This window comes from Giraffa tippelskirchi, chromosome 5 (assembly GCF_054371585.1).
Source record: "Giraffa tippelskirchi isolate mGirTip1 chromosome 5, T2T-mGirTip1v1.2.pri, whole genome shotgun sequence".
Lineage (NCBI taxonomy): Eukaryota > Metazoa > Chordata > Mammalia > Artiodactyla > Giraffidae > Giraffa > Giraffa tippelskirchi.
Genome location: NC_137279.1, coordinates 190,881,055 through 190,907,887, shown reverse-complemented (window position 1 = coordinate 190,907,887; position 26,833 = coordinate 190,881,055). Strand labels below are relative to the sequence as shown.

At 48.5% G+C, this 26,833-nt stretch overlaps 1 protein-coding gene and 1 long non-coding RNA gene across 51 annotated transcripts in view; one reads left to right on the top strand and one right to left on the bottom strand.

Moving 5' to 3' along the window:
- Positions 1 to 26,833, bottom strand: part of LRRFIP1 (LRR binding FLII interacting protein 1) — a 157,863-nt gene that overhangs the window by 30,006 nt on the left and 101,024 nt on the right. For 7 of the 50 annotated variants that reach the window (XM_081491161.1, XM_081491145.1, XM_081491159.1 and 4 more), the window contains 7 exons: positions 23,955 to 23,993; positions 20,277 to 20,336; positions 16,423 to 16,485; positions 13,576 to 13,653; positions 12,167 to 12,211; positions 10,974 to 11,039; positions 5,731 to 5,820 (listed from right to left, as the gene is read on the bottom strand). The exons of 18 other annotated variants lie outside the window; for them this stretch is intronic. In XM_081491161.1, the coding sequence (XP_081347287.1) occupies positions 5,731 to 5,820; positions 10,974 to 11,039; positions 12,167 to 12,211; positions 13,576 to 13,653; positions 16,423 to 16,485; positions 20,277 to 20,336; positions 23,955 to 23,993 (441 nt within the window). Of the gene's footprint in view, positions 1 to 1,391; positions 1,470 to 5,730; positions 5,821 to 10,973; positions 11,091 to 12,166; positions 12,212 to 13,575; positions 13,654 to 16,422; positions 16,486 to 20,276; positions 20,337 to 23,954; positions 23,994 to 26,833 lie in introns of all 50 variants that reach the window. 25 more of the 50 variants (XM_081491168.1, XM_081491152.1, XM_081491169.1 and 22 more) reach the window with 12 other exon arrangements.
- Positions 12,754 to 26,051, top strand: LOC145506471 (uncharacterized). The gene is made up of 2 exons (XR_014053954.1): positions 12,754 to 14,890; positions 23,567 to 26,051. It is a non-coding gene; the product is annotated as an uncharacterized LOC145506471 (long non-coding RNA).

Here is a 26,833-nt window from a genome sequence, read left to right as displayed (position 1 = left end):
AGCTATAGTCCATAGGGTCTCAAAGAGCTGGACATGACTGAGCAACTAACGCTTTCACGTTTTCCTTTCAAAAACAAAAGCTGAAAGTAGCACATTAAGTATTTTATTAATTCCAACCTTCTAAAACGGGGTCTAAGTGAGCTTACTATTTAGCCTCACTTAAGTATCATGTCTGGTAAGGTTTTAAATCCCAGGTTTGGCATATCAGCACCCGACTGGCCCACCCTCCTGGACACAGAGCCCAGTATGTGGGCGCAGGGAGACCCGAGCCAAGGGTTTGGAGACAAAGCAACTTCTCCTCGTGGTGTCCAGCCCCCAGGCAGGAAACGGGACCACAGACAGAGGCAGGTCACCACAGGCTCCCTCTCGAGAAACCAACAGACAGCAGTGAACACTGCTCAGAAACACCCCTCAAATGTAAACAGCAGTGGAGCCTAGTATTAGACTGGAAACTCCTGGTTTTCAGTCCAACAATATTGACCTCATCTGGATGACTCGGCCTTCAACTATTGTATTCATAATTCAAGACCTGTTTTTTCCACCCGATTCCTGCCCTCACCTCTTTACAAGACCTGAACATGAGTCACTACAGCCTTTTGTTTTCCTGGGTCATAGGGGACCAGGGTTCCTGTTCACCACTCAGGCTTCTCTGTGAGCACAGCGCCACGTGAACCTGGGCTCCACACAGGGCACCCCGAGGATGCTAGGGGCGCGTGAACCTGGGTTCCATGTGGGTCACCCCGAGGATGCTAGGGGCGCATGAACCTGGGCTCCACGCAGGGCACCCCGAGGATGCTAGGGGCGCATGAACCTGGGCTCCACGCGGAGCACCCCGAGGATGCTAGGAGCACGTGAACCTGGGCTCCACGCAGGGCACCCCGAGGATGCTAGGGGCGCGTGAACCTGGGTTCCATGTGGGTCACCCCGAGGATGCTAGGGGCGCATGAACCTGGGTTCCACGCAGGGCACCCCGAGGATGCTAGGGGCACGTGAACCTGGGTTCCACGCAGGGCACCCCGAGGATGCTAGGGGCGCATGAACCTGGGCTCCACGCGGAGCACCCCGAGGATGCTAGGGGCACGTGAACCTGGGTTCCATGTGGGTCACCCCGAGGATGCTAGGGGTGCATGAACCTGGGTTCCACGCAGGGCACCCCGAGGATGCTAGGGGCGCGTGAACCTGGGCTCCACGTGGAACACCCCGAGGATGCTTCAGAGCCCTGGCAGCTTCACTGGGTCCGAGTGGGACCCTGAGGCGTGGGGGACATGGCTGCACTGGCCCCTCCAGGCCTGGCTCACCCAGCCTCCTGGGTCCAGCTCTCCAGAAGCACCCTACCCACCCCTCTATCCCCACCCCAGAACCTGTGCTCTGAGTTCCACACTGTATCTCACCCATTTGTTGAGGTCTGCCTCCCCGGCCTGTGCGTCCCTGCCGGAGACAGGTGATGTCTTTCCCCTGCAGCTCTGTGCCTGGAACATTCGATAAACACTGGCTGAATGAACAGACCCCAACTTCCTCAACAGGAACACTCTGGGCTCGTCGGAGAAGGAAACACAGCTTGCCTACAGAATGTGAAGCGTGTGCCCTCCTGAGACGGGGTGGGGTCCTCTCTGCTCCCCCCAAGGCTGGAGGACTGGCGGGTGGGGCACCCTTCGGGTGCAGAGGCACCTCGGTTTTCTCAAAGTGGGACAAGCTGTCACCTCCCTCATTCTGGTTAGTTTGCTCTTGGATAGTGCTCCCCTCGCCCGTCCCCCAGGGCACCAGCCTGCCATCCACACTCAGAGCTGCCCAGAGCTGCCATGGCTCATGCTTCCTTCCTGTCCCCTGCTCTGGCTCACAGAAACCCCACTGGGACTATATTCATGCTGGATCACAGCTGGGGACATTCCCCATGAGCCACGGGGGACAGCACTCCCACCCCTGGAAAACTCGCCCCAGGAGAAGCAGGTTATCAACTCAAATCTCTTCTTGTCTTTACGTTTCAAGAGTATCAATTACCCGTCTTTACAGGTGGAGCTCAGGAAGCCTACATGCCTGGCCAGGTGTCCCCAGGAAGGAATGAGAGCTGTGAACTTTAGCCTGGGTTCTTGGAATCCCTCCTCCCTTCCTGCCCTGCGTCCCTCTGAGAGGCCAGGTCAGTTGCCCCCAGGGTCCTCTCCCTGAGGCCCCGCCTGCCCCTGCGGCTCCTCCCTGCCAGGCAGGAGGGCCAGGGGAGTCTGAGCACAAGTTTCCTGGACTCTTTCCAATCAACACGGTCAAGTACACCCACTTGCACTCTGCCGGTCTCGCAAGCCCAAAATACAAACACCCACCCCTTTCCAGTGCTGGGACCGCCCAGGACTCAGAAAATAGAAACGAGCCGATTCCAAGGAAGAGACTGAGCTCTGGAAGCACAGGGCCAAGGGCTAGCTCAGCTGAGTCCTCCGACTCTGCAGAGGCCAAGGGTGCTGCCCATGTTCTGGCCTTGCAATGGCCAAGAGCCACTGTAACCACACGCCCTGGGGAACCGCCCTGCACAGCCAGAGTGTCTCTGCCTCCTGAGGGCCTCACACAGAGGCGTCCTCAGCTCTGAGGTCCCCCTCCCCACCCCCGCATCGTGAGGGGCCCAGATGCTGACCTTTGCTCACTGACTGTGCCAACCTCAGTCAGTGACCTTTATAAACGAGCAGATGACTCAGGGGAGAGCGGAGACTGGACCGATGACCTGTGTGCAGTGAACTGAAGGTTCAGCTCAGTCAAGTCCCTGGAAGTCTTGCAAACCCAGGACTCTCAAGGGACCAAGAGGTGGTGGGGCAGGTGTGGCCAGGCCCCCCAGTTACAAAGAGACGCCCACCTCTCCTTATCAGGCCCCAGGGACGATGGCCCGGTGAACGCTCACCTCTCTTGCGTCCACTAAACCCATATTCTGAGTAAACTGTTCTCAGGTTTAAGAAGCAGATGACAGAGGAACTTGTATCTGGTTTCCATCTCTTGGGGCTTCCCTGATAGCTCAGTTGGTAAAGAATCCACCTGCAACGCGGGAGACCTGGGTTCAATCCCTGGTTGGGGAAGCTCCCCTGGAGAAGGGATAGGCTACCCACTGCAGTATTCTTGGGATTCCCTGGTGGCTCAGCTGGAAAAGAATCTGCCTGCAGTGCGGGAGACCGAGGTTGATCTCTGGGTTGGGAAGATCCCCTGGAGAAGGGAAAGGCTACCCACTCCAGTATTCTGGCCCGGAGAATTCCAAGGACTGTATAGTCAATGGGGTCACCAAGAGTCGGACACGACTGAGCAACTTTCACTTTCACTTTTGGTCTCAGGTCTGGGGAGCTTGACTGAGATGCTACTCTGCGGCTTTATCCTGAAGCCCGAGTAAAGCCAAAGTGGTCAGACCAGCACTGTTCACAGCTGCCGGTCCCACCAAGCCATGCCGGGCCGGGGACTGGTGCGGGGTCAGGCCTCAGCCTCTTTTGACAACCGTGAACTTTCATTTTTCCCAAAAAATGAGCACTGGAGAGTGTTACACCCTGTTAGTCATCGCACAGAATGTGACTCCTGCCAGGCTGAAGGTTTTACCCGGACTGTGTGTGTCTGAAACACACAATCTCGGGCCCGAAGGTGGAGGCAGGCCGGCCCTCGCAGGCGCGGGCTGCTGACCGCGGAGTCCTGAGCTCACAAACGGGGCACTTCGCTCATATCTGTCGCATCAGGAGAAGCGACCCTCCGGGTCTGACCACCGCACTCACGTGTCACTGAACAGCTCAAAGTCTTCCTGTCCCGGCTTGATGGGCCCTGGGTGCGGCAGTAAGCAGGGGGCTTTGTGGGGTGTCTGTCACCCCAGGTCCCCTCTGCCCCCCCTCAGCACGGTCAGGACATGGCTTCTATTCCCCTCATGGCTGGGGGGACGGGGGTGTCACAGGACTGTGAGGGTGGTGGGGGTGTCTCACACAGAGGGGGCGGCCTCCCTGCTGGGGGGACGGGGGGCTCACAGAGGGGGCGGCCTTCATTTCCACCGAGAAACAGGCTCTCCTGTTCTAATACTTAGCTTTCTTATCTGCCTTCTGCTTCTGCACCCTCGATACGCAAACAGTGCACAGAACATTACTATCAGGAAAGCACCCATACAGCCCAGTGAGGGACACCTCTGGCCTTGGCCTTGGCAGCAGGGAGAGCTGGGCAGGCGTGGGGGTATGGAGGTCCCTGACTCAGCAACACGGGCTCCATCTGCAAAAGCGATCCTTTGGCCTGCTCCTCCAGGAGCTGCAGATAGCCTGCATGGGGTGAGAAACCTCCTGGCTTTCAAAGGCGGCATCTAGTTTAAAAAACAAAGCAGCAATGCCCACAGGCGCACCTGGGCAGGGAGGAGACTCACCCCCACGTCTCTTCTTGATGACCAGGAAGACTTCCTAAACTTTAGACAGCTAACAGCGGGCTTGTGTGAGTGTTAGGAGCCTCAGTCAAGCTCCTCTAGGATGCAGGGGTGAGGGAAGAGATCAGCTTTGCCCACCTGTGCCCCTTCCGCCCAGGGTCTATTGGGAGGGGCACCCTGAGGTGTGGCTCAGCATGCAGCCCCGGCCCCTGCCCACTGAACGCTCCTCCCCTGGTCACTGTGTCAGGCCCCAAAATGTCCCTTGGACAAAAAAGGCCTGCCAATCGCTTGTGGTCAAAAGAATAACACAGTTGCCTCCTACAAACCATCAGATGTGGTGACACTGTCTAAAACTCCCAAGACCAGGGGAAACATACGCAACAATGAGACTTAAGTGACGGGGACGGGAGGGCAGGGGCCCTGCTTTCTGATGCGGCCCTGGGGTCATCTCATGCGGAGTGACGGACAGCAGAGCAGCTCTGAGGTCGGTTTCCCAGGCTCTGAACAGAGGACCCAGGGCGTCGAGGGCGATGGGGCAGGGCCAGGAGTGCGTGGCACTCATACTACCCTAAAAACGGTCAGGTCCAAGAACGGACAACGCTCCAAACAGAGGTTACAAGTGAATCCTCCAATCTAAAAAAGTGGTACAAATGAGTTTATGTACAAAGCAGAAACAGACTCACAGATGTGGAATACAAACCTTTGGTTACTGGCGGGGAAAGCTGGGCGGAGGGATCAACTGCGAGTTTGGGATCAACATATACACACTACTATCTATAAAACAGGTAACTAATAAGGACCTCCTGTATAGCGCAGGGAACTCCACTCAACACTGTGTAATGACCTATAAGGGAAAAAAATCTAACAGAGGATAGATATATGTATATGCATAACTGATTCACTTTGCTGTACAGCAGAACCTGATACCACATTGTAAATCAACTGTACTCTAATAAAAGTTAAAAAAATAAAGTTAACTGGGACAAATACAAAAAAATAAAGAAGTGAATCCTTCCCATTTTTAAATCATAAAAAACAACACTTCCATGCACACGGCTGTCTTTCTTCCCCACCACGCAAAGTTCCCTCCTCCCAGGAAGGCCCGTCAGAGACTTCTGAGATGGTCCTTCAGAAGCTTGAGCAGGGCTATTCCGATCTCACTGAACCGTCCTTTTGTAAATTTGGAAAAGCGTCTTCCCCAATCCCGTGTTTTAAACTGAGACCTGGACTAAACCATGGAACACCTTCCGGCTTGTTTGTGGGTTCAGGCATCTGAAGGTTGGGGAGGGTTCTTCTTGGGGGTCACAGGATGAGGGTGTGAGGGCAGGAGGCAGGGAGGAAGGGAGGGGACAGGGGCCAGAGAGAGAGAGAGACCCACTCACCACTGGGCTGGCCCGCGCAGAACTGGCTCTGGAGGAGGCGCGGGAGCTGGACTTGAAGTGGCCACTGAGCTCCGAAGCCTGCCCACCCAGCTGGCCGCGGGACACAGAGACAGAACAGAGGAACAGGTCAGCGAGGTCAGCGAGGACACAGAGACAGAAGCAGAGGAACAGGTCAGCGAGGAGGATGCAGGCTGCACAATAGGCGCCCCAGTTAGCGGCGAGGTCAGCCGGGTGCAGCTCAGAGAGGAAGGAGAGGTTAGTGCGGCTAGCGGCGGCCCCCTGCAAGAAGGCAGTGCTGTCCCAGCTCCCGACCCACGGCCACTCACAACACACAACTTAGTCATCCTGTCAAAGAACGTGGGAGTCCCGCTCGGTAGGGTGCAGATCACACACAGCACCTGCTTGGCCAGGAATTGGTGGGGGGGACACCCAGTTTCTGCGCAGAGAAACCTGGACGATGCGGAAGAGGGTGGTCGGGGGACCGGGACCGTGAGCTGCCTCCCGGCATGGGACCGGGAAAGGGCGGGACAGGGGCCTGGCTTTGGGGCAACGGAGGAGTCTGCTTCTCTATTATCTCTGCAAGTGGATACAAAACAAGATCCAGGGCCAACACAAGATCAGTCATGGCTTGCTCAAGCGCTACAGGACCTTCTGTCTGGTTGCCTGTGTATCTATGTTGCTGCTGTTTAGTTGCTCAGTCGTGCCCGATTCTTTGGGTCCCCACGGACTGTAGCCCGCCAAGTTCCTCTGTCCGTGGGATTTTCCAGGCAGGAAGTCCGAAGCAGGTTGCCATTTCCTTCTCCAGTGGATCTTCCTGGTCCAGGGATCGAACTCGAGTCTCCTGCGTCTCCCGCGTTGCGGGCGAATTCTTTACCACTGAGACACCAGGGAAGCCTGTATCGATTAACACGTATCCATCTTCCCTAAACTTTCTCCCTTCTGGTATAGGAAAACACCAGCAACTCGTTTATCCGGAGGCTGTGCCCTCTTAACTTTGATCTGTATTCACATTTGTTCCAGCCCTACAAGATTTTACCTTCCTCTTAAAACAAGGCAGGGTAGGGGGTGGGTGGAAGGGGAGGCAGGATTCGAACACCATTTAGGACCGCGGGGGTCAGCAGACTGAGCAGCGGGTCTGAGAGGCCTCTGCTGACTGTCCCCTCCCTGCCCCCCACCCCACCCCCACCCCGAGACCCGCAGGCATTATCCCAACTGCAAGTTACAAGGAGCCATAGCTTCAGGGATTGTCCTGATCCTTATCGTAAATACCATTGCTCCGCCTGTCTCTTTTTCCATCAGCGTGGAATTCTCCAGGGCAGAGTCTGTGTATTTTGTTCCCTGCTGAATCCCTGGCCACCAGAGGAGGCCTGGCATACAGGAGGCACTTGAGAAATACTTGCTGAACGAACCACTTCAACTTTAGACTGTAAATCGCCTCGATCGAGACGAGTGAGCTCCCCAGACGGGTTCTGCCCGGACTCACCCCTCGGCTGCATAAACACTTCACGTATATTTACATGTAGGTGAAAGATGCTTTCTGAGACACACAGACACAATACGGCCGCACGTACACGGCATGTAAGAATCACGCCACACGGGCACACACAAGAAATTCACCCGCAACACCAGCCTCACCTTTCAGCTTTCTTGTTCAAAATAAAGAAAAACACGTGACATCAGCACTGTAAAGCAGTGCTTTTTGGGTTTTGCTGATGTAAAAGTGAGGAAAACTTCCTCGTGTAGACAAATCCTATTATATTCTATACCGTTCACATCCTGGTTTATGGTGCAGAGATGCGACGGATTATTGTTAATAAGGCTTCTTTCTGACCCAAGCTTCCCCAACTCCTGAGTCAAAAACCGCTCTCAAATCATCTGATCTGACTCGGTGCGGAAAAGAATCAAGTTTAAAGTCTGTGTCGTGCGGTCCGTGTGGCACCTTTGGAGCCATCTGTGCTCTGCAGTCAGTGTGGCTAATTGTGGGCTGACATCAGGGAGAAAGATCCGAGTCCAGGGTCCATTTCTAATCAGCTGGGAGACCCTGGGAAAGTTACGTAGCCTATCACCGGTGGCATCAAGTAGGGCTACTGACCACACGGGAGGGGAGGATTATGCAAGAGAATGCAAGCTGGGTTTTCCCCCTGCTGTCTGTTCCTGATAAAACAATTTGCATGGCTCCTGGACTGGGTGGCACTGGTGGTGATGACCGAGGGTCAGAACAACTTAGAAGGTCAAGTCACTCAGGGCCAGGAGTCCTCCCTACAACATACAAACAGCTTACGCATGGTAAGGAAGGTACAAAATAGAAAGGTTTCAAGGAGAAACGGTTCTACTTTTAAGAACTTGTCATTAAAAATCAAATCATTTAACTGTAATTGTGATAAGTCATTTATGAATAAGTGGGGTTTCCCAGTTGGGGCCAGTGGTAAAGAAACCACCTGCCAATGCAGGAGACACAAGAGATGTGAGTTTGATCCCTGGTTCGGGAAGATCCCTTGGAGAAGGACATGGCAACGCATTCCAGAATTCTTGCCTGGAGAATCCCATGGACAGAGGAGCTGGGCAGACTATGGTCCATAGAGTTGCAAAGAGTCGGACATGACTTATGCACGTAATAAGTCATTTAGCTGTAAACACATCCTATGTCTGAGGCAAACTTTCTGGGAGAAGGAAGATGGGGACATGCCTTTAAAGGGGGCTCAGGGTTGTCTTATGCAGGCTTGGGGTCAGCCTGGACTCTGAGGTCAGAGCACCATGGGTCAGGACAGAAGGGACCCCAGAGGCGCAGTGTCCTCATCTTTGTATGTGTACATTTAGGCAGCCACAGCTCCTATCTGGAAGGAGAACCTGGGAAGCTGCTTTCCTGGGCATGGGGAACTCCGAACCCCCCTGGAAGGCTATTGTGAGGGTGTGAGCGGAGCTGGGGGAGAACGAGAGGTCAGTGAACCTTCCCTCCCGCTCAGCTCGCTGACCTGCAGCCGGCCGGCACAGAGCTCTCTTCTGAGGGATTGTATCCCAGGGTTCAATCGGTCCCGTTTAATCCAGCAAACATGTGCTGTGCTCCTTCTGCATAGGAATGCAGTGTTAGGTGCAGAAAAATGTTCTTTTATTCTCTTTTATTTCTTCTGCCCGGCGTGATACCAGCCACAGGAGTCCTATTTTAGGCTTTCTGCTGCAAGGACAAGAAGATCTTTCACCTCCTTAACTCCCTAAAGCCATCCCTCCCTGGGGCTCCTCCAGGAGGCTGAAAGCATGAAGTAACTGCCGCACACAAGTGCGATCAGCAATGCTGATCGCTGCACTCTGAAGGCCAGGAATCAGCTACGGGGAATGTCCACCTACAGAGGTAACATCAAAGAGAATCTATGAGACGAACACCCCGCCAGACAGCAGGAGTTCTGCTTCAGCGTCTCAGAGGTTTCCCTCCCTTAAAGAGTTAGCACGCGGTCTCTTACTGATGAAAGAGAAGCATTTAGTCGCGCTTTATCTGTCAGACAGGCCAGAGCTATTTTATCCACAGCACGTATCGTTTGTGAGCTTTTTAAGTGCCTAGAAACATATTTAAGAACTGGGGGAAAGACTTAGTATAGTGTACTCCACTGCATCAAAATTTTATGCAGAATAAAAGTGTTCAATGCAAGTGTTTAGTCAGATGTCAGCAAAAACTCATGCTGCATGGGACTGACTCATACACACTACTATATATAAAACAGACAGCTGATAGGGACCTCCTGTACAGCACAGGGAACTCTACTCAATCCTCTGCAACAACCTGTATGGGAAAAGAATCCAAAAAAGAGTGTATATGTATATGTGTGTGTTTGTGTGTCTATCAGATTCCTTTTGCTATATCCCTGAAACTATCACAACACTGTAAATCAATTATGTTGCTGCTGTTTAGTTGCTAAGTCATGTCCAACTCTTTTGTGACCCCCATGGGCTGTAGCCCACCAGGCTCCTCTGTCCATGGGATTTGTATACTTCAATATAAATTTTTAAAAACCCATGCTATCTCACTTATTAGATTAAATATTTATAAAAATTACATTCTGAAGAAAACTGAAAGTTACGCTGGCTTCCTTCACAGGAATTCCGGAATATTCATGATGATTGGAGAAATATAATAAATCATAAAGTTGGATCGTTTAGCCAATCAATCAAGTAGTGAAAATGTTAGTCACTCAGTTGTGTCAAACTCTTTGTGATCCTGTGGACTGTAGCCTGTCAGGCTCCTCTGTCCACGGAATTCTCCAGGCAAGAATACTGGAGTGGGCTGCCATCTCCTTCTCCTGGGGATCTTTCCAACCCAGGGATCGAACCTGAGTCTCCTACTTTGCAGGCAGATTCTTTACCATCTGAGCCACCAGGGAAGCCCCTAGTTAAGTAGCCAATTATTTCCCAAAGCAAAATTGTAAGAGCACTTTCAAGTATTTCCCAAGCCATCGTATTTCACGAGGCTTGAACGCATCTTTCTGGGATCGTGGAGGAGACCCGGGAGGCAGAGACCCCCACCCCTGGGCAGGGCTGAGTTGCGGCTCATGCTCTTTCAACTGGTCCTCAGGACAGGCCACCAGCTTCCTCACTTCCACGGGCTGATCTCATTTTCCCATTTTGTCTACCTTTATCCTTCACTCATTCACTCATCTTTTTCATGCAACAAGTATTTCTCACACAACGACTACACCTTTATCGAGAAAGCCCATCACTTCAAATCCTTCGAAGAGGTGAAAGGACAATAAAATAAGGAGATTCCATATGTGTGATACCTAAAATTTTTTCATCTTCCTCGACTATCGAGAGGTGAGAATATTTTGTGGCCTGCTGAATTCCTTTCTGTTGTCTTTTATTATTGTACCATCACTTCATCTTTGTTGCAGGGAAAGAGCGGATGCAACTCAGTGAAGGTCAGTCTTTCTCCCCTTGATGTCAACATAAATTGATGATGAGTGAGGACTCCGGGACTTGGTGACGGACAGGGAAGCCTGGCGTGCTGCAGTCCATGGGGTGGGGTCACAAAGAGTCGGACATGACTGAGCCACCGAACTGACTGAGGACATGCAGCTAACCACTAAAGGCTATGTGACTCATGTTATCCATGACCCTTACTAGCATGGAAAACCGGGATGAGATAGTGCTTTCTCCCTATAATTCTGGTTAGTTATCTCCCAGGACTGGAGCTGCACAGAGTGAGTCACCCTCGGGTCATGCAGCAGAAAGCTCCGGAAACACAGAAAGTGCCTTACAGCATGAGAACCACAGGCACCACCCCGCCGAGCGCCACCAAGACTGCTCTCGTCGGACACAGAAGCCTGTGATGGAAACACACCATCAGGACAGGGCGCCTTCCTCTCCATCGGCACCTGGGAAACACTAAAACGTAAGCTAGAAAAGAGTGGCATGTGCTGGGAACAAGTCCTGAAAACATCATGATGGCAGACGTGCAGCAAAGGCTCAAAACCACCTCCACAGGCAAAGACGGTGCAGCAAAACACAGGGTCGTGCAAAAAATCTGGGAGAGAGGAGTTTTAGTTGCTGTCAACTGGCATGCAATAGAATTTTCAATAGATCCTTTAAATCTGATTCTGAAAAATATTCCTTGCTAAGTAAAAAGTTGTTCATCTAGACTTAAAATGAGCAGATAGTTCAAATATGCTGAATTTTGTCAAGGCATCCTCATACTTGACTCTTAGAAAGTTATTCCAGTATGAAGTGACTTTGGAATAAAAACAGCATGGTGATTAGAGCTCAACATTTCATCATTCTTTAAGAAGTGCTAACTAAAGGACAGAACATTTCATCAACTTGAAATTCCTATGTAATTAATCACCGAGGGCAAACAGGAATTTACAATACATCAATGGAACTTTAATTTCCCCCATTTTCCCTAGCGGACACAGTGGGTTTGCTGGGTCTAATTCATAAATGTGCAATCGCATGGTGATTCAGAAAGTTATCAACAGGAAGAATATAGCTACTCTGAATACTTTAGTTTCCTGTAAGGTATTAATACCTTGTATTTAAAACTGCAAATTTCCCAAAGTAATGCAGAATAATGGATGCATATCTGTTAAGGCAACCAAAGCAATAAAGAGCTTTGTTTTTGCCCACAGATTAAGTAAAGGTTGCCAGTAACTTCTTCCTGCCTAACCATCCTATGCAGACACGTGTCTTCCCCAGTGTATTGCCACCTGTCAAAAGAAATAAACCCCAGATCTGGACAGTGGGGGCTCCGTGTAAAGCTCCGAGTAAAGGGGTGATTCACCCTCAGAAGGGAGGCAAACAGGTCAATCCGAGGCACTCAGAGCAGGGGCTCGGCGGGAGGGGTGCGCATGCGCGGTGAGCGTGCGGAGTTGGGGGGCTTGGTTAGGCGGGAGTGGGTGGGGTCTGGGGAGAGGCCAAGGGGGCGGCAGAAGGGAGGGGTGGGGGAATCACGCACCCGGTTACTCCCCGCCGGCCGGGCAGCGCCGTACAGGTAGGAGGGCTGGAGGATGAAAGCAAATGGCAGGTTTTTAAACCCTTGAAAAAACAGCAACAGATAATAGTGACAAGGTCGTCACGTGCTTCCAGCGATCGTGACAGCCAAGCAACTGTACAACCGTCAGAAGGAAGAGTCCCAGGAGGCGCCCTGTTTTCAGTAAATCTGACAGAGGGAAACCCACGTTCACAAGGGAAATAAATAGGAGAGGATTTCTGGCTTAACAAATGGTAAACTTCCCCCAGAACCTTTGAAACTATGGCTATTTTCTGGTCTTTTCAGGCATTCCTGGAAGAAAGGGTCGGGGAAGGAGACAGAACGGTGACAAGATCAACAGCACCCACCAGAGCCCCAACCCCGCAACTCAAAAGTCCCAGGTGAAGAAAGCACGTCGGGGCATTTGATGCACAGACGTCCCCGGAGGAGGAGCGGTGTGGCGGGAAGAACCTGCTTCTTTGTGTCGGAGGATTCGAGTGCCGGTCTCCAAGATACAGAAGGAGCTGTGAAGCTCTCAGCGGCTCAGGGGTGGGGGTGGGGGGGCGTGTCCTTGTCACAGGGGAGCCCACACCCGCAGCAAAGCCAAAGTCCGCGGGGTGCGCTGGGACACACAGGCGGCGTGCTGGTGTGGCCTGAGCCTCGGCTCAGAAGCGCATCCTGACCCGTTCGCAGGCAGAGAGGCCCCGGAAAGCCCGAGGCTCGGGGCCACCCGTGGGTCAGGGGATGTGCAGGACCGGGGAGGAATCACTCAGGGGACTCGGGGATGCGAAGACAGGGCAGCTCAACCTCCATGACGTGATCCGTTCCTGGGGCCCTGACTCCGACTTCCTCCCAGAGCACCGGCCTCCTGTACCTGGGGCTGAAAACGCCAAGAACCTCGCCAGCCTTGTACAAACAGGAAACACGGCCGGGAGCGAGCCAGAGAAAGAAGGCCGCTCTCCCCACTATCTGGGACGGAGGAGTCCGATTATGCACAGAAACCTTCCAAATTGCTTCCTGGACATATTTACAAGAGAAAAATGTTTTTTTAAAAAAAAACAAAGGAAACCCCAAATGGGGAACAATTGCTGGAAAAGGAGGAGAGACCCAAGAGACCAATTTTTTGGACTAGAGTTCTTGAAAATATACACTGAGTAGATCCTCCTTTTTCCTAAGCTTCTTTAAAAAAAAATGTAAGGTCTTAACTTATTTTTGATAAAGTTTTAAATGGTTTGAGGAAAGCCTTCAGCAGTTAGGCCAGTGGAAACACACTACTAAGCTCAGCTCCGTGGACGTCACATGGAAGAGGTTGAAGCGTCCGTGTCCATCCACTCAGAATTAAAGTCACAACAGAAGGGAGAAGAGGGAAGAGGGAGGTAAAAAGCAGAACAGACCCGGTTTCCATTCTGGGCAGACAGGGGTTTGGAAGCCAGGCCACGACTGCGAAGCCCGAGGTCTGAGCAGGAAAGTCCCTGGAATCAGAGAAAACAGGCTGGAGGTGGGGAAAAAGCTTACAGCTTCATTTCATCTCAAAGGCATCATCAGGGCACACAAAATGGGCTTCCGCAACAACCTCGGGAAAGGTCATGCACTGGGGGAGTGCGAGAGAGAGGGAACGGACACAGAGACAGGTCAGCGAAGTGACAAAACCGTGACACGGGACCAAATCCGGACCTCGGAGTCTGTGCACAGGCAAAGGCAGGTCTCACTGCAGCAAGGCCCTAGGGGTTCTGAAGGTCTTTTTAATGCAAATTCTAATATTTAACATTTGGTGGGAAAAAACTCAAAATCAGGAGTTTACAGAGATAGTAATCTCTGTTCTATGCAACCAGTTGGAGATGATCTGCAGCCTGGAGTCCTTGGTTAGGTATGTACATGCTACACGTGCTCACGACTCACAGAAGACATGATTGACTCAGTGGTCCAGTTCTGAGGCCAGCAGTCTATACAACATTTCTGGGGAATATTACTAGATAAATGAGTAGTTTCCCAAATCAAGCGTTCTATCCGAATGGAAGGATCCCTGACGAGGATGCCAGCTGTTTCTGATCCCCATGTCAGCAGTATTCTCCTGACGGTACAAACACAGGGCAGTGCCTGAAGGGAATGAGTGATGCTGCTGAAACAGCCTGATGGTCCCTAAGATATCCCACTGGGCCTTGGGGATCCCATAACTGGAGCCTGTCATCCGTGTGCCTTGAAGAAACTACCCTAGAATGACCTGAAGGACAGGCAAGTGGAATTCTAGGGTGGGCAGGTAGAAAGTTTCTAATATTTAACATGAATCCAAAAACTGTTTCAGAGGTTGAGAGAATGCCCTTTGTAGAAGCTACCCTGTCAACCCCTCTGGGTCACAGGAAGGGCCCAAGGCCTCCACCTGACACCGCATGGTCACGTCCAGGGCTTGCTTCTAAGGGCTCGCAAGTCTAAGACGAGAGAGGGTCTTCAGAAGGGAAGACAGTATGACAGTACTGAGGACAGTACTGCGCACCGCATGATTCCTTCCCTTCGTTAGAATGAAATCAAATCAAACCGGCCAGTGTGTTTGCAGGGACAGCTATGGCAGCTGCAGAGCACAGGAATTACCAGGAAGACTCCGAGGGTGCTGAGTAAAATGTGACTTCAGGCAGGTTCATGGTGGGGACACACGGCCTTCGGGAAGTTCTGACGTTTGGGGTTTTGAACGGGCCAGCTCTACTTTTTATATGAGTAAGTGTGTTAGTTGCTCAGTTGTGTCTGACTCTGTGATCCCATGGACTTTAGCCCACCAGGCTCCTTTGTCCATGAAGTTCTCTGGGCAAGCATACTGGAGTGGGTTGCCATTTCCTTCTCTAGATGATCTTCCTGACCCAGGGCTTGAACCCGGGTCTCCTGCATTGCAGGCAGATTCTTTACCATTTGAGCCACCAGGGTAGCCCCTTGTAAGAGTAAACCTTTTAATTTTTGGACAGCTCTACTTTCGACCTTAATACTTTGGATGTGGGTTATTTCAACTGAATTTAAAGGAGTCAGATATATGCTGAACTTTGGTGACTAAATCACATCCGAGTATTAGATTTCTCTCATTGTCTTCTATTTTAGAGAAAGTATTTAAGCTTGGAAAGCGTGGAGGGAGTTAAGTTTTCTGAATGACAAAGTGCTCTTTTCGGCAGCAAAATCTCCCACGGAAGTAAGAAAATGCCCCCAATACACAAAAAATTCATGGTGTCAAAACCCACCAGTCTTTGGGTATTGACAGTTGATCCTGTACTCAGTTGGAATTCACCTCGGGGAAGAAAGGGATGGATATTCATCATTAGAGGGGGCTGGGGGGCAGCAGGGGGGACTGGGAAGTGGGCAAGCTGATGGGGTGATGGAGGAGCTGCTGACAATGTCTGGAACCCCTGCCTCCGTCACAGCAGGAGCAGAAAGTGGGAGGGGGCTGAGGACGGGGTGAGGACCATGGTTAGAACACTGTGCCTCTGCCAGGTTAGTTTCTATTTATTTTCCCCCTCCCCATGTATTCTTTAAGAGTCAGTTGACATCCTTGTGTTATGACCCTTCCTGGCAAAATCAGTTTCTGCTCCAGTGTATCCCATACAGGGATCTGTCCTCTGTTCTAGAAGTAAATGCTTCCAGAGGACCTAACTCACCTGCTTGTCTCTGTGATTTTCCCATTTAAACCAGTCCCCTGATGTTTGCTGAGTGAATACAAGCCTTACCCAGGATAAATGAGCCTTACTCATTAGGGCTCTTCAATAATTGAGAAATATGTGCCTATCAAGGTTGACTGTGTTCTTAAAGTATGGGAAGGAATGCTCCTGTGTAGACATTTGGATTGGATTTTCATTTCAAGTCTAGTCTATTCCTGTAAAATTACCCATGTGTGCATTTACCCTGCAAGGTCAGTCTGCTTTCAAGAACTCTCAAGGAAAGAATTGCAAGGCTTTCTTCTTTTTTTCCCCTTTGATTAATTCTAACTACTAAATATCCACCTATTTTCTTTCACTGTACCTTGCCTGACACCACAATGCATACTCCAACATTCGAATCTGAAGTCAAAGGCAAGGTAGTGGGGTAAATCTGAGTGAATATGTCATGTTAGTTACTGCTCCTAAACGGACCTTAACAGTTATCTGAATGAAACTTCGTTGAACAGACATTAAAAGAGAAAGAACGCTGAGTTTGCACAGACAAGGGCTCGTGCTACAAAACCTGCAGCTTCTGAACCAAGGACGGGGAAGAGCAAAGGGGAAACCAACCAAGGTGTCCTCTCTGGGTGATGACAAAATGGAGAATCGGCTGTCACTGCTGTAGCTGGAATTCTGAGCAGCAAAGAAGACAGTGTAAGTGATGAGCCCTTTCTCACTCCCCGCAAAGCACCACTGGTCTCGGTTAAACGGCGACTATGCGATCACACAGCCAGACCAGTGTTAGTACTCCAGGAATGACGGGCAGCTGGAGAACTGACATGCTCCACGACAGCAGAAACCCTTAACCATTAGGGCTTTAAGCTTTGTTTTACATTTCAGTGTTTATGTCTCGGTGATGTCGTGCGATTTAACTATTATCATTATGGTTTCACTATTTTTAAATGTAACTGTTTATTATTATTTGAAACTACTAACTAAATCTCATGGTGGACCGTCTATAATCTTTTAGTCTAGACTTCACGTATTATTGGGTTGGCCAAAAAGTTCATTTGGGAAACTCGAATGCACCTCTTCATCGGTAGCTGAAATTCCACTTATTGCATGGCTTTCCCTCTTTGCTCAGCTCAGCACGCCCGAGGGCTGCCGCTCAGCTCTAAAGCTCCAGGGAGGCGAGAGGAGCCTGAGGGAAGCGGCAGCCTCTTGTAGCTGAGAACCAGCCACAGAAGGCTGGGCCCTGCCATCGCCCTGTGGGGTCTGAACACACACTTTATAAAGAGACGATCCCACCAAGAATGTGGCTGGGGAGGTGGTGTGTGTGACGGTTATAATGCACGCATGCAGGCTTGGCTGCTTCAGGCGTGTCAGACTCTTGGCAACCCCACAGACTGCAGCCCACCAGGCTCCTCTGTCCATGGGATTTCCCGGGCAAGAAGACCGGAGTGGGTTGCCATTTCCTTCTCCAACAAAGGCTTAAAACTTCAGTTCTTCTCCATGAAGACTGAGCTCCCTCATGGAGGAAACTAGATACTTCGGAACACTTATCATCAGTCTGGGTCAGGAAGATCCCCTGGAGGAGGAAATGGCAACCTGTTCCAGTATTCTTGCCTGGGAAATCCCACGGACAGAGGAGGCTGATGGGCTACAGTCTGTGGGGCTGCAGAGTCAGAAACGACTCAATGATTGAGCACAACTTCAATCTGGTCATCTTATTCCTGCCCACATACTGGTATTTCCAAAATCCAAGAAATTTCTCATTCCCATCCAATTTCTCCCCATTTTTACGCTGTTCCTGGAATTTTCTGCCCCTATGTAAGATGCTGCCTTGCATGCATGCATGCCAAGTCGCTTCAGTCCTGTCCGACTCTTGTGACCCCATGGACTGTAGTCCACCAGACTCCTCTGTCCGTGGGATTCTCCAGGCAAGAATACTACAGTGGGTTGCCACACCCTCCTCCAGGGGATCTTCCTGACCCAGGGATCAAACCCAAGTCTCTTACATCTCCTGCATGGCAGGCAGGTTCTTTACCCCTAGTGCCACCTGGGAAGCCCAAGATGCTGCTTTAGATGTGGGCTATTTGGTACTTGGGTCATTCTGTTTCCTGATTATTTATTAAATCGATTTTATATCCAATTTTTCTCTGCGGTGAACAGTTTGATAGTCAAGTTCTTTTCTATTTAATTTCTACAGGTATTACTTAATCATGAAAGCACAAGGCACACTTTGTTTCAATATAAAAATCAAAGATTAAAATATGTGGATATATACAATATAGAGCTTGATGCCACCTGTGAGTTACAATCATGCTGCCAACTACATGTTTGGGACGTTCTAGAGAAGAATGTAATACTGGGTAGAAGTTGGACTAAGGAACTTCTAAAATAACTTCCAACTCTAAACTATGAATCTTTGTGATCAATATAGTGGAACAACGCATCTAGGGTGGTAAGTTACTAACTAGTTGGCACCCCACTCCAGTACTCTTGCCTGGAAAATCCCATGGACGGAGGAGCCTAGTAGGCTACAGTCCATGGGGTCGCTAAGAGTCGGACATGACTGAGCGACTTCACTTTCACTTTACCCTCTTATGCACTGGAGAAGGAAATGGCAACCCACTCCAGTATTCTTGCCTGGAGAATCCCAGGGACGGCGGAGCCTGGTGGGCTGCCGTCTATGGGGTCGCACAGAGTCGGACACGACTGAAGCGACTTAGCAGCAGCAGCAGCAGCAGTCAATTTAACCTCAACAAGCAGTTGGGGGCCATCAGAGTTCCTGTCCTGTGATGTCAGCACTAGACAGCCTGCAGGGATGCTGAGCACAGGAAACAAAATTGTCAACACCCCACGAGAACAGAATGGCTGCCACTGGTTCTGTCCCCCGAGTGCTGTATTACCTAAAAGGAAAACATAACACAGCTCGAGAAAGTCCAAAGGCCGTCAGTGCAGAAAGTAACATAAACAGGAAGACAGAGCCTTTAAAGCGGGAGGATCTCTTAGCTTGTAATGAGAATACCTTAGATGACACAGAAGTGTATGCAATCCTTAATAGGGACCAGGCAGTAAAACCTGATCGGCTAGTTTCAGAAAGCTAAGAGGGTCTTGAGTGTCCCCTTTGGAACCTGAAAATATGATTTTAAAAAGTATATATAATATTTCTTAATAAAATATAACTAAGATAAATGAAAAGAAATACTATTTTACACAACTAGTAAAATTTATTGCTGTTAATTCACGTTAGTCGTGTCCGACTCTTTGTGACCCTACGGACTGTAGCCCACCAGGCTCCTCTGTACATAGGATTTTCCAGGCAAGAATACGGAAGTGGGTTGCCATGCCCTCCTCCAGGGGGTCTTCCTGACCCAGGAATTAAACAGGAGTCTCTTAGGTCTCCTGTATTGGCAGGTGGGTTCTTTACCACTAGTGTCACCTGGGAAGCCCAAAAAGTCCCTTGGACTACAAGGAGATCCAACCAGTCCATCCTAAAGGAGACCAGTCCTGAGGGTTCACTGGAAGGGCTGATGTTGAAGCTGAAACTCCAATACTTTGGCCACCTGATGCAAAGAGCTGACTCATTTGAAAAGACCCTGATGCTGGGAAAGGTTGAAGGCAGGAGGAGAAGGGGGCGACAGAGGATGAGATGGTTGGATGGCATCACTGACTCAATGGACATGAGTTTGAGTAAACTCTGGGAGTTGGTGATGGACAGGGAGGCCTGGCGTGCTGTGGTCCATGGGGTCGCGAAGAGTCAAACATGACTGAGTGACTGAACTGAACTGAACAAGAAAATAAATAAAGTGACGAAAAACAGGAATATTTTAGATAATTTAATGTATAAGAGATGTGCAGCAGGTCAGGAATACTAAATTCAAATGTGCCCAGTTTAATCACCTGAAATCCCCAATTACCTCCTTAACAAATCCTAAGACCTCCCCCACTTCTTTCTACCTTCTCTGCTCTTGGTTCCCTTCTTTTCTCTCCCAATGTACAGCCTTTCTCTGCTTCTCTCCTGCTTCCCACCCCAGAGCTGTGAGCTCTGCAAGAATCAATGTTTAGCAAAACATAGGCTCTAGCACATGTGTCTTTGAAATTACACAGGATCAATGTGGAGAACTGTGAAAATGTCGAATTTAAGTGTATTTGAGGGCTGAATATATTCATATGCACATTATACACATACACCCAGGGCAATAAAATAAAGAGAGAGCTAATATTTAATTTGACCTTTCAGTACCTAAGAGATTCTTTTCAATATTGGTCTCTTAAACTAACATTTAGAATGTTAAAAGACAAACTAAGACCGTTAATCAGTTGAAAAACATGAGCTTTCATTCTGTCGTGCACACACACAAAAAAGAGGACTACTATAACACAGAAAAGAACCAAAGAAGCTAAATTTAGCAGACTTTTAAAAAAAGCTTTGCAGCAACCTGTTTGAGTTTTGTGTCATGCACATTCACTATACAAACCCTGTCAGATCTTCTACTCAGGGACTGTGATCCATATAAGTCTCCATCATACCCATTTGTCTGTGTCAAGGAAGAAAAGGAGAGAAACTGACATCAGTACACAAATGAAGATACGGGGACAGACTGGCAAGGAAGAACTAGCCAGGTGCAGACTGAGTTTTTGGAGTGGCGCGGATGGACACGCTCCGCAGAGCACAAGTCCCAGCAGGCTCCCCACTGGCTCCATGCTTCTGAGCGGCTCCTCTGCAGCTTGGGAGAAGCCAGCCCTGTTCGGGAGTCAAAGCTGTCTTCAGCGTCAATGGAGACTACAAGGCACTCACTCAGAGATAGGAAGCAATGCCACGTCTTTGTGGACTGAGGCGCACTGGCTGGACGCACTTGCGTTCCAGTTTTGTGGTGGTGCTGCAGGAATCCCAGCCTTCGAGAAACCCAAATGCCAGCCAAGTGGGCTGATGCCTCCGTCTGAGTCAATTAGTTTTCAGCTCTTGGTTCGGCATGAAACCCTTAAAACTACAGCTCATTATGAAGCTGTGTTCAGAAGATTCAAAGAGAGAGGTCTACTCAATTTGTAATTAAGTGCAAACGTTCATCATGGAAAAACTCATCTATATTAGGCTTTCATTCATCCAGTCTTCCTACTCTTTCAAAGTGAAATCTGAGGACGTATTTCATAATTTGTTCTCCAAGAAAAAGAAGAGAGAATGATTAAGTTAAGAGTGTGTCTGTCTCCCTTCTCTTCCCAAGTTCTAGTCGAAGTTGCTTGGGCTTCTACAACTGCTCTCATTCACCTATAAGGAAATTTCTGCTGCTTCAAGATGAGAGCTGTCAGGTGTCAGGGACACAGCCAGCTCTCAAGTTGGAAAAAGGAGGCACAATGGCTAAAAATGGAAGGAGATGCCGGGGGGTCACATGCCGTTGTCATGTGACCTGAAGCAAGTTACTTCATCCACTGGAACTTCCACCGCTGTGGCTGTGAAAATGTGCAGAGTAATAAATACTTTACAAGGCCCTTGTGAGGATTAAATCTGATTAAAATGAGTGCCTAGATTAGGGCTGACTGTGAAGGATGTGCTAACCAGATGGGTAAGCGCCCAGCACAAAGGAAGGACCAGGATATGTTTCCTTGTTGGAAGGGTGGGGGTAGGCAGACATACTATGCAGCTGTGATGTTGATGAACAATAAATACACGGATTTCCAGATATTATAAAGCCAGGTTCAGGAAACCTTGACTATAAAACCATGTATTTACTTGTGTTACAACTCAAAAGCAAGTCAACATGAGGTTTCCGAATGAAAAGCAGTATGTAGAAATCCTTCAGAAGTAAAATTTAAAACTATGAGTACATTAAAACATTTCTGAAATAAATCTGATAATAAAAAATCTTTGGAGGTTGGCAGACATTTTATTCAGTCTACCTTCCTTTTTTTCTCTTGACTCATGTGATTATTTGAAATAATCTTAAATGTCAAGGACTTTACATTTCAGATCTCAATCTTATTCCTTTGATATCTGATTAGAAACTAGTTTCTAGAAAAAAAATTAATATAATGTTAAAGGCTAACATCAATCAATTTTAGGTGACTTTTACTTTGCTAATAAGGAAGAAAACATATTGCATATATAAACCCTCTGGCTTAACAAACATACTGCTTCAGATGAATTTTTCCTTTCCTCTTCTCTTTTGCCAATTTACCCTGCAGCATGAAGCAGAGGGTGGGCGGAGGCTGGGAGGGCAAAGGCACTCCTTCAGTGGTCCCTGTCTATTCTGGCCTTCCATGAAAATGTGGGAAAAACCCTTCTTTTGAAGGCTTTGTGGCATATCCACACTTCTCTGTTGTAATGAAATTCTGTCGCAGAGAATGTATTCCTACAACATATCCTCAACCCAGAGATCTCACTGACAACATCTCTAGAGTGAGAATCTCTGACCTTCTTAGCAAACACACCAACTTTCTCCTCTTGGGTAAGTTTTTCTGTGTTGAATTCCGGTCGGTGGAACCGTTTTTAGTGGCATAAAAGGATAATAAGGAGAGTTGAAAATTAACTGTCACAACATTAGAGACATATCACCTTCATCAGGTTTCTGATGTTCACCTAGCTTTGCTCTACAGAAATTTTTTTCAGTACTCTTCACAGACCACCTGCATCCTGGTTGCTCCTAAAACATTGGAATCCCCAGATGCTTGGGAATATGCATCTTAACAAGCTCTCCGGGTGAATCTTTCATACAGTAACGTTGGGAAGCACTGCTCTTAAGAGACAACAGAGTAAAGAGACATTTACCAACCAGCATTTTCTGGAAAAGGATGAGCAAGATACAAAAAGAGATGCCCCATCAAAACCAATGAGTCTAATGGTAACTTCTAATTAGTCATCTAATAACATGCAGTGCTGTCAAAGTATCAACCAATTCCACACATGACCATGCAAAATGCAACTGTTTTTAAATAGTTTTTTTTTAATTAATGTATATGTGTGTTTAGTTGCTCATTCATGTCTGACTCTTTGTGATCCCATGGACTGTAGCCCACCATGTTCCTCTGTCCATGGGATTTCCTAGGCAAAGAATATTGGAGTGGGTAGCCAGTCCCTTCTCCAGGGGATCTTCCCAACCCAAGGATTGAACCAGGGTCGCCTGCATTCCAGGCAGATTCTTGACCATCTGTTTCTACTAAGTCAGAAGACAGAGCACCTTCAAGGGCATCAGAGATGGGAAACAGAAAGGCAAAATAAAAGCCTTGAAGGGCACTCGACACACTCAGTTGAGTTCTGAAGTGGAGAACAGCCGCCCCACGGGGAGGCTCTGGGGACGAATGTCTGTGCAGATGAGCTGTGCTGTGCTGTTAATTATCATCTTAAGTGTAAACATATATTTTAAAAACGGGAGTTTGCTAAATAATTTTTCAGCACAATGGGATGAATGAAGCACAAAATCCTTTTGGAAAAAAATCCTTCAAGCAGATAAGTGTATAATCCGATATAATTTCAGTGCTGAGTCACTTTAATGCTGAGTGTGGTTAATGCTGGTGAGATTACATTTTTCTACCTTGTAGTGTAATTTAAATTTATAGGTTTAAAGAAAGCATAAGCTGCAGAAACTCTTCTAGACAGATGTCAGAAGGGAAATGCTGAATTTAAAGGCTTTGTTTTTGTTACTGGATTTGGGGTCTTTCTCAAAGAGCACTTTCTGGCCAAAGAGCCATCTGGGACACTTAATTTGAAGGATACAGATTAGGAAATAATAAATTTTTCATTAGATAAAGTGACTTTAAATTTAATCTGTTACAGGAAATGTAGAGGCTTGGTAATTCTTGATCTGATCTGAGTTTCCTGCAAGAAGACCCCATCTCTGGTGCCCATGGCTGCTACCCCAGAGCCTGGCAAACAGCAGTGCTCACAGGCTGCCTGGTGAGGGAGGCGGTCAAGTACCCACACCTGGACTCCGGACACAGGCGGAGGGTCAGAGCTGCAAGGAGGCTCTGGGAAGAAGAGCGCCCGCTGTGGTGGGCATGCCTGCCCTCTGGCCTCAGTCTCCAGGAAAGGACTGGAGGGTGGCATGTGTGTCTGATCGCACAACGATGAGCTTGGCTTTTTAGACAAACACCCACGATATTAGTGGACACACCACAGGTTATTGTCTGCCAGGCAACACTACTAGGATCAGAGCACATCTCACCCAGGCGTAGGGACCTCCGTACTCCAAGTCCGGCTGCGACTGTCAGAGGAAGGATGGAAGAGAAAAACAGCAGAAGAGAGTTGCCCAAAATCAGGTAAAAAGCTAAGTACAATATAACAGAAACATAAAACAAAGCAAGCAATCTTGAAAAATCTTAAAATTAATTTTCTTCACAACTTCTAGGATCTTCTGTGTATTTACAAACGCAATTACAACAGCAGGGCAGGTACCATAAAATCCATTAACGTTAAATGGAACTCCCACGGCAGGTGTTGCTGTAATTCGTGAAATCGAAGCAGTTTCAACATTTCCTCCCCTGCCTAGTGCATTCCATTTACATTAGACAGAAGGTCAACAGATGCATCACTATCCATTTTTAAATAAAGCAAACTTAGATTTATATCTAAATCTAGATTTTCTGAGGATGTCCCTACAAACACTAGAAAACAACTTCTTCCATTTTTAAGGGCTTATTATCACTGTGAATGGAATGAAGACGGCTTGTGTTTTGAGAAAGCCAGGAGATAAAAGATACGGTTTTTGAACTTTGCAAACTATAAAGATTTTCAAAGATTAAAATATGTAAAACAGCAGAAATCGGTCCTACCCAGAGATGGACTGAGACAAGCCGCCCTCAGGGGGCAGTGGGGAGCCTGAGAGACCAGAGCTTCTGGGCCCCCGAGGGGCTTGGGGGGTGATGCTGTCACAAAGCCCTGGCCCTGAGCGGCCTCCTCAATTGCTCTGGGCTTTTTCTATATTGTTAAAAAGTAGAAGGTTTGACGCTTACTCCCAGGGTCCAGGTTCTCAAGGTGTGCGGTTTTTATCTTTACAATCTTTAAGTTATTCCTTTAGATCAAGCGCACCATGGGAAAGTGTCAGGGAACACACTCCCTGGCTAACCACCAACACCACCCACCACCGCCTTTCCGCTCTCCCCTCTTACTCAGCGTCCTAACTGTGGAGGTCCTCTGAAATTTTATATCCTAGAACAAACACACTTGATATCTCGGCAGGGAAAGGTGTCCAGCATAAAAGCTTAGCTCATTTCTGGTTAAAATCCTTCAAAATGAAATAAATGCTGCAAACAGCCAAACTAACTACTAGTACAATAGTTTTAAGGGGGTCAGGAAACCCTCTGAGAATCTTAAAGTGAACTGATTATTTTCCCAGAAAAATGCAAGTACATAAAAAATCTTGAATACAAGTTCAAGGAGTAGCACAGATGGAAAACGCTGCTTTGATAGAGAGATTTGAGCCCCCAAATAATCAGGTTTTGCTCTATTTCCATCAAAAGCTCCCTTGTGGACCACCTCATGGTGAGGAGGCTAACGGTCATGTGAGTCCTGTGCTCACACGCTCACCCCCCGCCATCCTTGAAAAAGTATCCTCTTCACTCGGTTTTAAGGACCTGATCTTCTCCTGGGTCTGCTCAGCAGCTGTAATTTCTGTCCCTTGTCTACAGGTTCTATAAACTGAGTTCTGTGCTGACCCTGTTTGGGTTACATGAATCTTACTTCCTCTTGCACGAATCATGTCACAGCACAGATGAGGAATTTATGAGTAGGTGGCTAAGGAGAAAGTTTCAAATAGAAAGGAAGCTCTCTGACTTCACCTTTAAACTGTAACTTTCTGGCAAGGTTACCATGTACCTGCTTTTGGCACTTTAAGGACAATGATGACTGCTAAGACCAGAGCAACAACGTACAGCCGTCCCTCAGTATCTGGGGGGGCGGGTCGGTTCCAGGACCCCCACAGACCCCAGAAACTGCACACGCTCCAGTTCCTAATTCAAAATTGCCTAGTTTTTGCATAAAACCCATGCACACCCTCCTGTACACATTCAGTCATCTCTAGAGTCCCTACAACACCAAATACAATGTAAATGCTATGCTGTTGTCGTTCAGACAAAGTCACGTCTGACTCTTTGCTATGTGAATAGTTGTAAATTCAATGTCAAATGCTATGTAAATAGTTGCCAGTGCGTCAAATTCAAGCTTTGCTTTTTTGTAACTTTCTGGAAATTTTTCTCCTTGGCTATTTTTAATCTGTGGTTGGTTGGATCATTCAGAACTTGGGGATAAAAAAGGCTAACTGTTATCACCTTTGTAGTTTTCTGTTACAAACAGCCGAATTAAATGCACATTTAGGGCGAATATAAGAAGGCTAGGAGTGTTATCACGACTTAGTCGTCACAGTGATTAAAAGCGAGCCTTCTGCTCCTCACAGTCCTTCAGTACAATGAGAGGGTGTGTTGAGACTAAATTATTACCAGGGAGACGCAGCTTTAACCCAGTGGCAAATGACACTGACTCCATGTCGGAGCAAACTCCAGGAGACGGTGAAGGACAGGGAAGCCTGGCGCGCTGCAGACCATGGGGTCGCAAAGAGTCGGGCACGAATGAGTGACTGAACAACAACAGATGACACTGACATGCTGCGTTTAACTTGTCGAGTTAAAGAGCCAATAAGCCAAACACATTTTTTCTACTTAACTTCCCAAAGCACAACATGTTTTCAAGTGTAATTAAGATTTTTGGAATGTTTAAGGAAGGATGCGTTTTTGTGTTTATCAACCACCAGGCTGTCTGTGATGCAGAGATTTCATTACAGTTGATGAAAGGCAAGGCTGCTGAAGGCCCCGGGCCGGATAGATTCAATGTGCTCCGACTTTTCACCAGGCAGCCCACAGCAGCCTTCAAGAAGCCATGCAAAGCATCACTGCATAACAATTACTTTAACTTGTAGTTACTTTGCTGAGATTCCAATTGGATGGGAGCCTGCACTTCCATAAGGACAGAATGTGTCTCCATGCTCCTCTTATACTAGCAATGAGACGACCTGATCTAAATGGGGCAGTTTGGTGAGGTGGACCCAACATG